The 17,112-nt window shown below is 36.7% G+C and overlaps 1 protein-coding gene across 6 annotated transcripts in view; it reads right to left on the bottom strand.

Annotated features, from left to right (window-relative positions):
* DMTF1 (cyclin D binding myb like transcription factor 1) overlaps positions 1-16,714 on the bottom strand; it is a 42,491-nt gene extending 25,777 nt beyond the window's left edge. For 2 of the 6 annotated variants that reach the window (XM_037836553.1, XM_037836557.1), the window contains exons 1-5: positions 16,574-16,714; positions 7,305-7,425; positions 6,028-6,144; positions 4,194-4,316; positions 323-417 (exon numbers count right to left, since the gene is read on the bottom strand). In XM_037836553.1, the coding sequence (XP_037692481.1) occupies positions 323-417; positions 4,194-4,316; positions 6,028-6,136 (327 nt within the window). In that variant the 5' untranslated portion in view covers positions 6,137-6,144; positions 7,305-7,425; positions 16,574-16,714. Of the gene's footprint in view, positions 1-322; positions 418-4,193; positions 4,317-6,027; positions 6,145-7,304; positions 9,989-12,324; positions 12,384-16,573 lie in introns of those variants that run through there. The other 4 variants (XM_037836556.1, XM_037836555.1, XM_037836554.1 and 1 more) reach the window with 4 other exon arrangements.
* Positions 16,715-17,112: the final 398 nt, after the last annotated feature.

Here is a 17,112-nt window from a genome sequence, read left to right as displayed (position 1 = left end):
TGTGTTATTGGTTAAGATAAAATTTAAATTTATCCAACAGTTCAAGTGAGATCACTATATATAGGTAAGGAATGCACAGGCATCATTTCCTGTTTCAACAGATGTGAAACACTATAGGGAATAAATTCTTTTAAAATCTTTCTTTGCTTACAATTCTGAGAATTCTGAGATTCTTATGTATGTGGGGATTAGAAACCTAAGTAATAAGTCTTACCTCAATTTTGCGGTTGCTATTTTGTCAGACAAAATGTGTTCTCGTCATTTTCACCTAAGCTATGTGTAATGATAACCCTCCTGAGCGCAGTAAAGAAACTTACTATACCTGGATCTGTGTCACAGTTCCCTCAGTAATCTCATCATCTGCTACCTCTGTGGTCGCGGTCATGGTCACCTCAAAGCTCTGGTCATTTTCTGAAACTTCAAGACAATAAACAGGTCATTGTCTGACTATTAATAGCAGGTTCTAATTAATCAAAAAATATCCACGGGAAAAACGTGACCATCTAATTTCCTAACACATTCCTTGCCAATATATCCCCATATATATATTCACTTATCTAACAAATACTTATTGTGCAACAACTATGTACTAGACATTACTCTGGGTGCTGGGGATATACCAGTGAACAAAAGAAACAAAAATCCTGCCGGTATTGAGTTTATGTTCTAGTGGAAAAGACACAAAATGAACAATATACTATATTAGATTATAATAAGTACTAAGGAGAAAAAAATAAAGCAAGAAAAGAAGGTGTTGGGACTGGGCAGGGGATTTGAAAGTTCAGATAGAAGGCCAGGAAAAGTGACCAAGACTTGGAACAACATGAGGAATGAAGCTAGCCATGCACAATCTTGAGGAAGAGCATCCTAGGAAGAAGGAAATCCAAGGGCAAAGGCTCTGAGATGGGGACATTCCTGGTGTGTTCATGGCAATAGCAAGGAGGTCAGTGGCTAGAGTAGACCAAATAAGAACAGAAAGAGATCATGTGGGGCCTGTAAGCCATTGTAAAGCCTTTGGCTTTAACTCTGAGATAGGAAACCTCTGAAAGATTTTAAGTAGAGGAGTAATACCATCTAACTTTTATTTTAACAGGATCACTCTGACTGCTATGGGGAAAACAGACTGAAGGGGGTTCATCGGCCAGAGAGAGGGATCATTTAGGAAGCTAATGCAATAACCCAGTCAAGAGAGGGCAGTTGACTTAGACTAGGGTGAAGGCAAGTGAAAGTGGTGTAAAGTAGTCCAAATTCTGGACATATTTTGATGATAGACCCAACAGGATTTGTTAAAAACCAGAAATGGGAGAAACTGAGGAGTCAAGAATGACATTAAGACTTTTTTATTTGAACTACAGGAAGGATGGACTTGCCATTAGCAAGATGGGAAAGACTGTAGAAGAGCAGATATTAGAATTCAGGAAGTTTTAAGAGTTCAATTTTAAACACCTCATACCTTTGAGAAACCTACTAGATATCTGGTGTTAATAAGAGAAGAATGGGCTGGAATAAATCTGAAGTCATTATCATAGAGATAGTTTTTAAAACTATGAATTGAGATCACCTAGGGAGTGAGTAAAAGCAACCAAACAAAAGCAGCAGGCTAAGAACTGGATACCAGGGCACTCCACATTTAGAAATTGGGGAGATGTGGACAAACCAAGAAAAGAGACAGGGAAAGAATGGGCAGGAATGTAGGAAGAAAATCCGAGGAATGTATTTCCTGGGAGGCAAATGAAAAAATGTTTTGGGGAGAAGGGAGTGATAAATATTGTCAAAAGTTGCTGATAGTGATGATCAACTAAGACAAAGACTAAAAAACATGACCACTGGATTTAACAACATGAAATTCTCCTGAGACCTGGGAATAAAGGTTTTATCGAAGTGATGGGCTAAAAAACCTGACTGGATAGGTTTAACAAAGAATGGGAGAAGAAGAAATGTAGACAAGTATAGGTACTTCTTTCAATGCATTCTGTACTAAACAGAAAGAGAGAAATTGGAAAGAGGACAAAAGTAGGTAGAAGGGACTTTCTTACTTTAAAGAAGTAACTTTTTACTTTAAAGAAGCATATTTATAAGGCTGATAGGAATGATCTAACAGAAAATGAAAAATTGATGATTTAGAAGGGAGAGGAAAGAATTGCTAGAGCAGTGTCCTTAAGTAGGCAAAGGGGGTGGGATCCAATGAATATAAGGACTAGCCTTGGCTAAGAGAAAAGTCAGAATACCTGGGCATGGATTCAGGTGGGTGGGTATTTATGGTGATGGTAACTTGAAGAAATTATTGTCTGGTTACTTCAATTTTCTTAGTGAAATTCGAAGCAAGGTTATCAGTTGATAAGAAATGTGGAGGAATTGTTGGAGGTTTCAGAAGCTTATGAAATAGTCATTTAGGAGTAGGAGAAGTATGGTGTGACTAGTGGGCAACATTACAAGCCCACTTCAGGTTAATGATCATGAATTTAAAGTGAAACCAGCTTACTTCTGCTGTTTTTCTCCAATCCCTTTCAGATAGAAAGGCAAAGATAGATTTAACTGTGACTGTGGTTTCACCAAAGAATAATGAAGTGAGACAAAGGAAAAAGGATTTGAAGGTAAATGCGAGATAGTGATTATGATTAACCATGAAACTGAAACTGGGTAAGGAAAGAAAGGATATAAGGGACAATGGATTATAGATCCCAGTAGGCAAAGGATTGCAAGAGTTAGAGTACTAGAAGAAGTGAGCTTTCTAGGAAGTAGTGGTAGGAAAACAGCAGGTCTGAAATAGATCACAAATGGACTCCAGTAATGGCAAGAATGGTCATGGGAGTGATAAATGAGGCAGTGTAGAGAACAAAGGAACAAGAAAAAGGTTAAGGAGCTGGAAGAATTATCTAAATGAATACTGTAATTGTCAAGATATAACCATGAATAGGGTAAAAGTGGTGGCAGATGACTGCAAAAAGAAGGGGTGGATAACGTGGACTTTCAAGGCCCAAACAGATAAATTATGTCAGTTTTATAAAGTATGTAATGAAAATCCAAATATTGAAATCAAATTTAAAGTTAAATCTCATATTACTAATATTCATCTCAATGAAGTCCAGCAAATAATGAACCTGTCCATTGAATCAGAGTAAGGCAATTAGTACCAGATGTTGGTGACAGATACAGGCCTTCATGCTTTTACATGACTGTTTTTTAATGCAGAAACTTTCCTAAATTCATTTTATCAACATTCAGGGAACATGTATCAAGTTTACCTTTCATAAATTCAGTATTACTGCTAAACATTAGGCTAAAAAATTTCCTCCATATGTGACCACGCTATGATCAAACATCAAGTAGTTCATGTGCTATCCATGCCTACATCCATGTTATCTTATCCAGTGAAGTGAAATGAGGGTATGAAACATTCAGTCTAATACCACAGAACAGAACAAAATATCAAGTGTAGTTTGAACCTATGATTATGATTATGATTAAGGCACTCTAACCAAATGAATTAACTAGGTATAACTTATTGCAAAACAATTACTCAAAATCTCTAGCTCAGAAAATGTCATATAGGATTGCATCTTACAGAGAGGCCAATCAAGTTTTAAAATTGAATCACAATAAAATGACAGTCAAATTAAGAAAGAGTTTTTAAAACACACATGCATCATAATTAGGAGGAAAGATCATTTAATTAGAAATATGTTATGCTTGTTTATGCCACAACTGAAAGCAATATTAACATTGACATTGCCTTTCAATAAAGACTCATAATTAACTGATGTAAAACAGTTTCTTTTCTATTCAATTTCATAAGCAATTAACTCTAAATAGACTGCCTGGGTATGATCTTAGACAAGCTATTATACCTTTCAGTGCCTCAGTTTCCTCATCTATAAAATTGAGATGATAATCTTGGTTTCCTCAACAAGAGTGCAAACTGGTTCTTGGTGTGGGGAGGGAAAAAAAAATCTTACTCTCTTTACAGTCATTTCGAAGCAAGGATATACCACTATACATAAAACATTACCCTGCAAGGTTGTTTTTAAGATAAATTAGGCAGTATGCAAAACCGTTCAGAGCTATGCCAGGTACATAATAAGCACTCAACAAATGTTAGTTAAAATGCCAACTTTTGTGTTCAACTGATTCTCTTGCAAGCTAAACTTTGATTTCAAAAGGGAACTCCATGTTCTTAATACATAGGGACTTACGTGGAAGTGCAACAACTGATATGCAAGGAGTAGAATCATCAATACTCTGATCATCCTCAGAGGACAAACAAAGCCTTTTAGGTGGAGGTTCAGTACTATCTTCCGAATCTATTTCATCAGCTTCTAGTGGAAAAAAAAAGAAAAGAAAAAAAGAAAGACACCAAACAAAAATCTCAAAAACTTCAAATAAACGAGTTAAAAACTTCTTTCCCATCTGTTCAGTTAACTAAACCTAGTTGTGCAAGCAGGACACAGAAGGACATCACTTTCTCTACATATAGTATAGTTTCTCAGCTCCTATTCTTATGACAAGGGACTATGAACAAAGGTGCCACTTTTAAAGCATCACACTTTTGTGCTGTAAACACTACCTGGCTTTCCAGGTAAAGATTGGAGCCAGTTATTTTATTATATGGTTTGTTGATTCATTCATAAATATTTACTGAATACTATACTATGCGCTAAGTGCTGGAAACAGAACAATGGAAGACACTCTGCCTCTTAAGGAGTTCACAGTGCAGTGCAAATGACTAAAAAAACAATTGCAAAATAATAACGTAGTAAGAGCTATGAAGGTAGAATGAAGCTGTTATGGGAACACAGAAAAGAGGCATTTACTTTAGATTAGAAAGTAAGGGTTTCCAGGAAGAGGTGAAAGAGAAACTTGAAAGAGGAAACAGGAGCCTGGGGAAATGATTATCCCTGGCAGTAGAAGTATTAAGTGCATTGGCATTGAGGTGTGAAAGCCTAAAGGTATGTTAGGAAAACAAAAGCAGTTTTTAACTTCTGGCTAAGGTATGAAATGTGGCAGGAGGTGAGGCTGGAAAGAAAGCCAAGATGATGGGAAGTCTATGTACCACATTAAAGAACATAAACTATTTTCTAAAAACCATGGGAAGCATTAGAAAACCCTTCTTAAGCCATCGAATATCATGACCAATTCCATCAGCAGTTTGAAAGATGGTTAGAGGTGGGAAACTAGTTAAAAGGCTGTTAGAGATACCCAGGTAAGAAATGAACTAAGAAAGAGGGACTTGGGAAGAGATGAAGGATTCAAGAAACATAAAACTATCAACAAGACTTTATGAGAGAATGGATATGGGAGATGAGAAGGAATTTATTCTTACCCACATTTATTATCTGGGATATTGGGTAATGAAACCGAGAAAGGAAAGAAAAGAGAACTAGGTTTGGGAAGAGTTTGAAATAATTCAGTTTAGGCTATTTAAATTTAGGGTGCCTATGAGAAGCACAGAGAAGGCAGAATAAAGATAGAAGTCATCTTAGATGGAAGTTAAAACCACAAGTCTGAATGAAGTAACCTGGGGATTATATACAGCATGAAAAGAGAAGACAGAGCCTAGAAGGTGAGCAAAGATGAACTTACAAGCAAAAGTAAATAAATAACAATCTTAATTCATTACAGATGATCATATTAAATCTTATTCAAATGATTATGTAAAATTCTCTAACACAGGTTTTAACAACAACAAAAAAAAGTTTTCATATTGGCAGGACTACTTCTAGGTTTTCAAATGTACTCTGGCACCAAAAGATATAAAAAAGTAAGTGTATTATAGTTATTCCATCATTACCTTTGAGGTTCAACAGATTCTACTTATAAAATAGCTATGAGATTGATAGCTAAAATTTAGGGTAAGTTTACAAATATAAAGAAATACAAAGTTAATTAAGAGTAACTCAAATCCGAAGAGATAACCTCCTTTGTTACTGTACAAACCTAAACTGTCTATTTGGGGAAAATGAGTCAAAGTTAACATGGAATTCAGAAATAAAAAAATATTCACACTTATATGTCAGCAAGTTTTCCTACCATTCTGAGGGCAATGAAGAATGAGGTTCCCTTCCGTGTCCTGAGTCAAAGTCACAGAGTTCACAGTTTCTACTGTTACTGTGTCAGAATCCTCTTCAACTGTGCTCATACTCAAATCTGTACAACAATAAATTCCAGATTAGCATTTAAAAACTTATTTCCCAATGTGAACACAAAGCAGCAACCTGCCCCTTACCCCAAAACAAATTTATGTGGGTATCTGCCAACAGTGTTTTTTATGTGAAATTGCAATGACAATTTAGATTTCACAAGTTTATACCCACCATTTAGAATTGGATGTAACAATCTGCAAGAATCTGACTGCTATGAATAATTTAAAACCTATAGCAATTCACTTTTTCAAAAGGAGTGTTTTTTCAAAAGGAGTGAAAGACATCATCTGTTCAAAGTTATCCATCATATCCAACAGATCTCTCACCACTTTTTGGTTATTTTTTTTTTTACTGGCAGCTCTGTAATATATTCAAATAGGTGTTTAACATGACTCTTTAGCAGAAGATGCATCAAAACTTTTATCTTGTTCTAAGAACTATTTTTCCGAAATGCTTTTTACAGGTTTTTAAGCTCTAGTCTTATCAGAAAAATAGGCAAAACACTAAATAATTCTTGTTTTTTTCTATAATATTAAAGTACATGCATCCATCATTGAGCCAAATTCCCTTTCTCATAGATATAGAGGTAGGCCTTCTTGTGAAATAGAGAACTTTTTTTTTAAGTGCCTTTACCTGCTATTGTACATATGCATAATTTTCCTCTTCTTCAGTCAGACTGAATGCTCAAAGAGTCTATATCTTTTGGTTGGCAAGGGGAAGTGCACTGAATTCTAATCAATGGCCTGGTTGAAGTTTTCAGGTCCATCTTGTTATGTACAATGAAATTCAATGTTGGTCTTGTCCATTACTTTTTACCAATAAAATAATACAGAGGACATAAGCCTTGATGTGTATTCAATTAAACAATCACTCAGTACTCATTTGCTTTTATTATACACAAGCTATTAGTCTGTTCATATATTTAACATTTAGGCAAATACATTTTCCATTGGCAGATAAAACATCTCTCTCAATATTTACAAGGCAAAGATCCAGCAGTTTATTGAGGTTTTACTGAAGAAATTACTGTTCTATAAGGACACTATTCATCTTACAAAGATAGTAATGCATCCTCAAATTAAAGATAAATGGAAATTATGATTTTGTTATGACTAAAATTTGCAAATTCATGAGGTCAGGCCCTTGAAACAAAGGCAGGCTTACCTACACAACGGATGTATCAGCTATAGCCCTTCCTGCAGAATCAGGTTGTCTTCCCTTAGCCACCAGCATCACTTTCATGTTATCCAGATTGTTTCAACCCCATGCTCCTAACTGCAATACTCTGAAAAAGTAACATTACACAATTTGGTTTAATAAGAATAAGCAACTGACTGCTAGCATTATGCTGATGACACTGTAGCCTGAAGCCTCTGAAGTCTCAATTAGAAGAGGAAGGAGAAAAAGAGAATTCTTTTTAGAAATCAGCCTCTAAAAGTATTCCCCAATGAAGAAAGGGCATAAATGATGAACTCTTATACTCACATAAATAAGTCTATAGGCAGTTACTTTACCAGAGTTGTCCATCAGGCAGTTAACCATTCCCTGAAAAAATAATTCGGTTCAAGTCTAGTAGTAGCTCTATAAATTGTAGATGTTGGTACCATTATGTAACATGACAGAGAGTACATCAACCAAGTTTCATAAATAGCATCATTATATTTTAAAGTAATAAATTAATACCTATTTATATAAATAATACCAAACTTTATTTTAAACCATTAAAAAATATATAATATCTAGTCATTCAGAAACCATTATAAGATGACAGGTGAATAACTGATTAGGGAACAGGAAGGGGGGCAGGGTACAGGCCAGAAAAAGTAAATTACAAATAAGCTCCTGAATGCCATGTGTAACCTTACAAAATGTGAAGTGACTGATTACTTTCAATAGGTTCTACGCTGCTTTACAAATTAACAAGCACATCTCTTCAACTGACAAATATATATATACGTTTACTATGTGCCATGCACTCTCTAGGCACTGCACATATAGTGGCATTTTTTTTTTAACCCTGTCACCTTAGATATACCCTTAACATCCTTTCCTGAGGTCCTTCTCACCTCTGTAGTTAGAGCTGTATGACCAATATATTTATTAATATTTAAGAAATTAACCTGGGTTTGTTTTGAATTTATTTTTAATACGTAACACATTTACATGGCTCATATTTCAAAAGGTAAAGGTTATACAGTGAAAAGTCTTTTTCCCACTCTAGTTCCCTGGTCATCCAATTCCCCTCCCTGGAGGCAAGCAATGTTATTCTCAAGCTTCCTTCTAGTTATTTTATGCACATATAAGCCTATGTATCAATATATCCCTCTCCACTACATACCCCCTTATGTACAAAAACAGTATCATACTACAAATACTGAACTGCACACAGAGCAGCTACTTTACATGCCTCATCAGTAAAGATGATGAAACACCACTGCAAGTATGTAACTGTAAACCAGCAAACTGATTAATAAGAGTACAGGCCCTAAGGTGGGACCGAATTTGGCATGTTGGGAAGAAAAAAAGGCAGCCAGAATGGCAGAGGCTTTTAAGCAACAGGGAGACTGAAGTTGAGCTTGAAGACAGAGACAGAGGTCAGATCCAGCAGGGCTTTGGAAACCCTGGAGGGTTTTAAGCTGGAGAATATAATTTATATTTTTAAAAAATGACTCAGTCTACAGTATGGAGAATGGATAATAAGGGAGTAAGTTATGAAGGAGAAATGTTGTCCAAGAGATGACTGTGGTTTGGAATAGCTGACAGCAATGACCAAGAGGACATTATTTTGAGGTAGAGCCAACATGATTTGCTGACGGAAGAGATGATGGAGATTAACAGAAGGAGAGTTATCTTAAGATGATTCCTAGGCTTTTGGCTTGAACAGTCAAATGAGTTTTCAGGCACTTAAATATGATATTAATAAGGCAGGCATCCAAATGAAGATGTCAAGTTGACAACTGGATATATAAGCTGGAACTCAACAGGCCAAGACTAGACCTATATATTTGAGAGTGGCATGCAAATCATTTTCAAAAATAAAATCACCTAAAGAGGTTACAGAAGAGAGCCTCAAAGTCTAGTTCTAGAGCACTCTAGTAATTGGAAGTCTAGCCTAACAGTTGGAAATCCAGCAGAAGATAAGCAAAAGAAACTGAGAAGGATCAGTGATACAAGAAGAAAATTTAAGAGGTAAAGTAGCACAAGAAGAGTGTTTTTCAAGAGAATTAAGTAAGTCACTGTGTTAAACACTGCTGAGAGGATAAGATGATAGAGAAGTGATTATTTGATCTGGCAGTGTGGAGACTATCAGTGACTTGACAAAAGCAGTTTGAGAAGCAGAAGCCCTACTAGGATACACAGAGAGAACTGGATATAGGCAAGAAAAGACAAACTATAGATACCTCTTTCACAAGGTTTAGCTTTGAAGATAAGTAAAGTGAGGGAACATCAGGTACAATGGGGTCAAGACAGCTTAATATGAACAGCACATTTATATTTTAATGTTTTAATTAGAGTGACAAAGTAAGACTAAATCAACTTATGATAGCAGTTATAAAGTTGAGCAATGAGTAATTTAGTGCCTCTATTCCAACATGAAATAACGCTTCATCTCTAAACCAACATCCCAACCCTCAATTTGCTTTATCAGGGAAACATTCAACATCCCAAATTCTACCATCAACTTTTGGATCCTCTATGGGGCAAATAAATAGTATCAGTCCATTTTGAACTTCTCTTCTTCCTTTGTAATGGGTTATACCAAACATGCTATTTTTACATACTAAAAATGAGAAGACATTGTGGAAGAAAAAATTTTATAGCCATTTTGACTATTGAAATGGAATTAAGTTTCTATGATTTGGCCCATATCTTAAGAGAAACAATATCCTAATAAATTCAAGAAAATACCTCAAATGTAGTATAAAATATTTATAGAGAAGTTCTATATCTTACATCTTCACATTTAAACAAAACATGTTTTAATTTATAACTCCCAACAAATTAATTTGACCCTCTTAAAAACAAAATAACCTGGGAGAACAAAAAGGGATAAGCATAAAGTAGTAACTCTCTTGAAGGAAACTGTTAACATTGAATTCAAAGAAATGAGTCCTTTCCCCTACTTTTCATTCCAATGTAGTTATAAAGTTTTTTTTTCAATGGATATTCTTTTAGGCTGGTATTACCATCAAATTGAGTATATGTAATCACCCAGATTTTCCAGGCAATTGTAAAGTATCTTCACCAAACCGGAAAAACCCAAGGAAAAAAGTGGTATGCCTGACTTAAAAGCACTTCTTCCCAGCTTTTTGGAGCTAATTCTGTAAATAAATTTGTATTAGTTCCCAATCACAGAACCTGGACAAGAGGGGTAGGGAAATGCTATTAGTGGGACGTGTGAGAAGCACAGAAGCTCATATTTGCTTCTAGATGCTTGGAGTTGTGCTTCTAAATTGGAAGATAGGAAGAGACTATACAGTACGAAAAACATTCAGTATTACAAAATATTCTTACAAGTAGAAACAGAACAAGGTACAGAACACATAGCACTACAATTTTATTGAGTAAGTCTGAGAGGCAAAGTTTTTGGCTACTTCAACTTACAAGGCAGTAAGAATATACCTAGTTTTCAGATGAGTCATTTTTTTACTGATCTACTAAAATAAGAAAAATTACCTCTATTCCTCTTCAACCTTTTCGTGATTATCTTCCAAATCTTTTAATCCATGTATCAACATACCTATCTCGTTTTTACAATATCGAAATCATGCTGTCACATCTTTTAAAATAATCTTTTACACTTACTATATCAGGAACATTTTTCAATATTATTAATTATGTATACCCATCATTTTTAATGGGTTCATGATATTTCATCTAAATTTATCTAACCATTAACCTATTACTGAATATTTATTGTTTTGAGGTTATATTATAAAAACTCCATATTGACTCCTACCATACCTATCATTGCATATAACTAACTAATGCCTCTGGAAATGCTTAAAAGGGGATTTCCTTAGTAATATATAAATATGACTGAGAGATATGCTTTAAAATGTTTTTATTTTGAAAGAATGAAATGCTTTGCTAAATAGAAAATTTTAGTGGAACATAACAGGTAACAAATTCCTACATCCTGAACATGGGTACACAAGGGGATGTCAGAAAAAAGACATCTTCTGGGGGTACTGATTTTATTCAAGATAGGAAGGGGAACACTTCACATTTGAGGTGTATGATGCTTTGGACTGTAGTCCCAGGTCCCTGGATATTTGCTCCTCTGCTTACTTTGTGGAAAAGTTTGAGAAGCAGAGCTAAATATAAAGCATTCTGAAATAAAGATACCTAGTGTTCATTAAGGTTTGGTTTTAAGATGGTAAAATACAACTGTATACCATAAAGCATCCATAAAGTGGTTTATAGAGTCTACTGTAATAGGCTCTCATTGCTTAATGTTGATTTCAATTACCAATTATGAAAACAAAGCAATTATTTGATTAAAAGGCAATACTTGGTAATATGGTTCATTTTAAGGCACCACATTTCATACCCAGTTTGGCAATAAAATCATACTGCTTATTTAAAAGCAAAAATGTTTTTACCCAGTGCATGATTCAAGAGCTTATAATATATATTTTGGCTATATTTTAATATTTCATCCATTAAAAACTGGGCACTTTATGCAAGGCACCATCAGAAGCTCTTTAAAGGGAACTATATCAAATGGTGCTCTGATTTACACTGAGGTTGATTTTTAAAACACATTTCCTCAAACAGATACTAAAAAGACATGGGCTGTGAATAAACCTAATGAGCATTTCTTTTGCTACAGAACACCCAATGGTATGTTCAAAGATTACCTTTGACAACCAGCTTAGAAAAATGGCCTGACAACAGTGTACATACCCAAAGTGATATTTTAAAATGGGATGAAGAAGAAAAAAGATTAAATCATTCAAAAAAGACTCTCTAGCGTGCTTTTTCCTGATGACTTCTTTCTTGTATTCAATCATGGAATGGACTATCTTTCCACAAACTTTGTTCTGGTTTGCTAAAGCTGCCATTATGAAAAATACCAGAAATGAATTAGCTATTATAAAAGGGATTTACTAGGTTACAAATGTACAGTTCTAAGACCATAAAAGTGTCCAAACTAAGGCATCAACAAGAGGATCGATACCTTTGCTAAAGAAAGGCTGATGGCGTCCAGAACACCTCTGTTAGCTGGGAAGACGTGGCTGGTATCTGCTGGTCCTGTGCTCCCGGGTTCTGGTTTCAAAATGGCTTTCTCCAAAATGTCTCTGGGTTTGTCTCTTTTAGCTCCTCTCAGCTCTCTGCTTGGTTCTCCTGGGGCATTTCTCTCTAAACATCTGAGAGTCCTCTCTTAGCTTCTCTGGAGCAAACTCTGGGATTCATCTCTTAGCTTAGCATCCCTACACATCCTTTTGTTTGCATCTCCCAGCATCTCCAAGCCTCTGGGTCTGTGTCGGCTCTTAGCTTCTCCTGAGGGTAAACTCTGAATTACATATCTTAGCTTCTCTCCAAAATGTTTTTCTCAGCTTCTCTGGGCTCCTTCTGTGACTTCTCTAAAACAGGACTCTAGTGAACTAATCAAGACCCACCCTAAATGGGCAGGTTCACACCTCCATGGAAATAATTTAAGACCTCACCCACAGCTGGGTGGGTACAGCTCCATGGAAACATTCAATCAAAGTTTCTACCACATAAGATTGGATTAAAAGATCATGGCTCTTCTGGAGTCCATAACAGCTTCAAACCGGCACAAACTTGGAAAAACAGACATGATAAACAGGTGCTTCCTTTAATTTAAAATTTATCATTTAGCTTTATGGAATCAAAACAAAACGTAAAACCTATTTGTGTTTTCTATTATGAGAACTGTCTGCACAAAAGAAAAAATGTACAAACAAAAGAAGGGATGATATCGCAAACAAATGTCACATACATTTGACACCTACCTATATTTTATATTTAACATTTGGCAATATGTTCATCACTTTCTTATATCATTTTACATCATTTGCAGGTAGAAAAAGGCTTTGGAGCTAAAATTGCAAAGCATTAAAGAGTGTGCTATGTAACTGTGAGTATAATTAACAGTGCTGAATTATGGGTCAATGTGGTGGAAAAGGGAAGTTTATGTCACCAGAAGAAAAGCTGGAGGTTAAAAGAAGGGAATGTGTAACAGTTAATTTTGTGGTAGACAATAACTATGATTAACTGTACAAACATATAAAAAGTTCTTTCACAAACTAGAGCAAATGTACAACACTATGACAAGGAGTTAATAATAGAGGGGTATATGGGAAGAAAATGTACCTATTGTAAACTGTGGACTATAGTTAACAGTAATATCTTAATATTCTTTAATCAACAGTAACAAACATACCATACCAACAGTAGGGGGTGATAAATGGTACGGGATGTTTTGGGATTTCTTTTTTATTTTTATTTCTTTTCCTTCAGTAATGAAAATGTTCAAAAATTCATCATGGGGATGTATGTATAACTATGCGATGATACAGTGAGCCACTGACTGTACACTTCAGATAAAGTGTACGATGTGTGAATGTTTCTCAATAAAATTGCATTTAAAAAAAGTGTGTTAATTCCTAGGGAATCCTTTTACATGGAAAAAAATGCTAAAAATGATGATGGTTAAGAAAACTTAAAAAAAAAAACCAAAAAAAAACAGCTGCAATTAATTCCATTTTGAGAAGGTAGGAGTTAACATCCCAGGGTTATAGGCAGCCTCTATATATGATACAAAAAAAGAAAAAGTGGAACCTTCCGCAAACTGTTGCTGTTCTCAAGTTTTGATGTCTTTGCAAAAGAGCTCTAGAACCTCAATACTTTCAAAAACACTTCTCAGCCCCTCAATATTTTAACATCCATGTGCCAGCCTGTATACCTCTAGGGACAATTGTTTCATATTATCTTATTTATCCTCACAGGTGCTAATTTAAACCTATGTATTTAATGGAGCATGACAAAAGCAACTGTTTAAAATAATGAGATGTTATTTTCAGAGCACAGTAGTTTATTATAACATTAATAAAAATTAGGGCATGTAGACATGGGGAAGGTAGAAGCTAGTTTAAAAAAAAAAATTGTATGTAAATACGGTCTAGTAATATCTAACTAAGCTTACAAATAAACATAGCTTTTCTTCCCAGGAGTCAAAGTACTTTTGGGGTTGAACAAACTAACAACCATTACTATCCTTAAAAACCTTGTGAAAAGAAGGGAACTCAAAAAGAAACAAAAACAACAGGCTAAAGAGAACACCATCTACCTTTTGATATGATTCTCTACCAGCAACCAGCTCCCTCCTTGCTGCTGAAATTCTAACTCCAAAAATGTTTTGTTATTGCTTACCTCAAAATACTCTACAACCAGAACACCCAGAGAAAAATGGAAACAAGAATTCACATAACTGCAAAAAGCATATGGTGAAGAAAGGGCAATAGCATTTTGGCTCCACCATCTAGCTCAACTGCAACCAATTAAACAGATTCACTAGAATACTGAAGATCTGGATCAACCCCAAAAAGCATATTTTGGGTTGACCGTGTCAACTAAAATAGTAAAAAATTAGCTTGGTTTGGTGGTACACAAAAACAGCTAATATCTGGAAGTTAACATGAGACAGAATCACAGATCATGAAATGTATTTATTTTTCTTCATAACTGTAACAATGTTTCAGACAGGATTCAAGCTGGCTTTTATCCCTTGTGAATGGAAATAACCTTACTTGCACACCAAATTTTATTTTCTCAAACAAAAGGATAATTTTTGTAATGTTAAAGCATGCAAATTTTATCTTTCATCTTTTTTCCTTAATCTTAAATTTCTAAATCTTAACCAAATAAACGAAATCTTATCACCACTACACCACTGTAAAAAGCTACGTTTCTGGTGTATTACCATCGCAGTCGGACTTCTAAAGGTCAAAGTGTTGTAAATTACTCCAATTACCAAAACATTCAAAAATATTAAAATGCACTAATCCTCAAATAGTTACTTGCAACACAAACTTAAAGCGAGCTCAAAGAAAGTATTTAAGGTAACAAACATGAAACTCCCTCACTCTTTAAATGAAAAAGAAAACTGGATTTTATGTTTTCAAAACTTTTCAACACAATGGAAGAATCTTTTACCCGAACTGGATCTTAAAAGTTACAATTAATTGCCTTCCAAGAATTAAAATACAGGCATAATTCTAAAAATTTCCAAATGGTACTTAAAGCTTTTAAGGCATTCAATATTAAAGAATCCTATAAAATACGCATTTTCTAATGTCCCACCAAGTAGCCTCTCCTACTGTTAGGAAGGAGGTGCACAACGATAAATCAAGTTAGGAGAAAAGCAACCACACAAACTCAAGTCACTTTAAAATACGGAGAGGACTCCTGGTTTTTACATTTCATGGAACTATCACCTTCTCCTTATCTAGAGCGAATATTTTTATTGGAAAAACAAGATGTATCATTCATCTGCAAAGAACTGCACTTGGCCACTTTTACTCTTAAATATTTCAGCCCGGTGATTGGAGTAGAACACGTTAAGTCCCTGGAGAGTTTCTCAAACCAAAGTCTAATTTAAAGGGTACAGAAGATTTTTAAAAAGAAAATTCTTCAAAACTCTTCAAAATATGACAAATTATTTACTTTTCAGATGCATTTTACTGTTTTCTACTCGGATGGGACTCACTGCGGACCCCAGCCAATCTCCCTCCTCTCAGAATGAGACAGACAGTTCGGTCAGCAACCCAATTCCCTCTGCCTTTGCCAAAAATCCTTGAAAGAAGAACGAACCCAAAAACTGGGGAGAAGGGAGAAGAGTCTGAAACGCAAACGAGGCATAGAAAAAAGATGGGGCCAGGGGAAGACCCACCCCAACACTCAACCCCACCCTAGCCCACCACTGGTTTACCGGACCATACAATAAAGCCGGAAAACGTAACAACAACAACAACAACAACCGCAACAGCATAAGAAAGAAAGTAAGGCTCCCTTACTCTCTCCCTCCGGGCCAATTCTCTACCGAACCTCCCGGACCACCCCACCCACTAGGGGTCCCGGCGCCATTTAGATCCTCTGAGGCCGCCGCCATTTTCCGCCCCCCGCCTGATCGCTGCTGAGCCTCTGCGGCCGATCGCTCCCCCTCTCTGCAGTCCGAGCCGCCGCCGCCGCCGGCTCGGCCAGGCAGGGAGGCCCTAGCCCGGGCGTGCGGGAACTGCAGCTTCAGCATCACGAAGGCCAGCTTTGACCCCGCCCGCGGTGCCCAGGCGCAGGCAGCTGGAGCCGGCCGGCAGGAGCTGACTGGTGGCGAGGGGGCCGGGCAGGCTGCACTGGGCGGAGCGGCCCTGGCGGCAGTTGAGACCTGAAGGTTCCATCGCACTTACTTCCTGTTTTGGGTCCGGGCACTTTGGAAGAACCAGGATGGAGGCTCCAAAAAATACCAGGATGGAGGAAGCAGCCACGGTCGAGAGTGGCTGCAGCTGGAGTGAGCGAGCGCGACGAGCCACCGGAAACGGAGACGCGACCGCGCCCCGCCCCTAGTCCCCTACGCGCTCCCCCTCCCTTCCCACTCTCTCGCTGGGCGGTCCCGCGCGCCGTCTGCTGGCGTCACTTCCGGAGAAGTCAGAACGCAAATAGAAGTCCCGGGTTATTGGCGATTTAGCCGTAGACTGCGTGGTGTGTATTGTCTGCACCTTTATTCTTTTGTGGTATTTAGGAATCCTGCCACTGACTGTCCCTTTGTTGGTGTTGAAAATACGTATCTTTTTCTTTTGGCGCAACTGTGGTCCCTCTAGCTCTGGAAACAGTTGGGTTCCACAGGCCGACTTCCGTAGGTCGCCGTAACTTGGAACGGAGGGAGCCGCGGTGGGGAAGCACTTGAAAGGGCGTTCTGGGTGGAGAAGAAAACGGGGATATGTGCTTC

Source organism: Choloepus didactylus, chromosome 5, assembly GCF_015220235.1.
Source record: "Choloepus didactylus isolate mChoDid1 chromosome 5, mChoDid1.pri, whole genome shotgun sequence".
Taxonomy (NCBI): domain Eukaryota; kingdom Metazoa; phylum Chordata; class Mammalia; order Pilosa; family Megalonychidae; genus Choloepus; species Choloepus didactylus.
The sequence above is the reverse complement of the archived record's forward strand: the minus strand, read 5'-3'. Positions and strand labels throughout refer to the sequence as shown.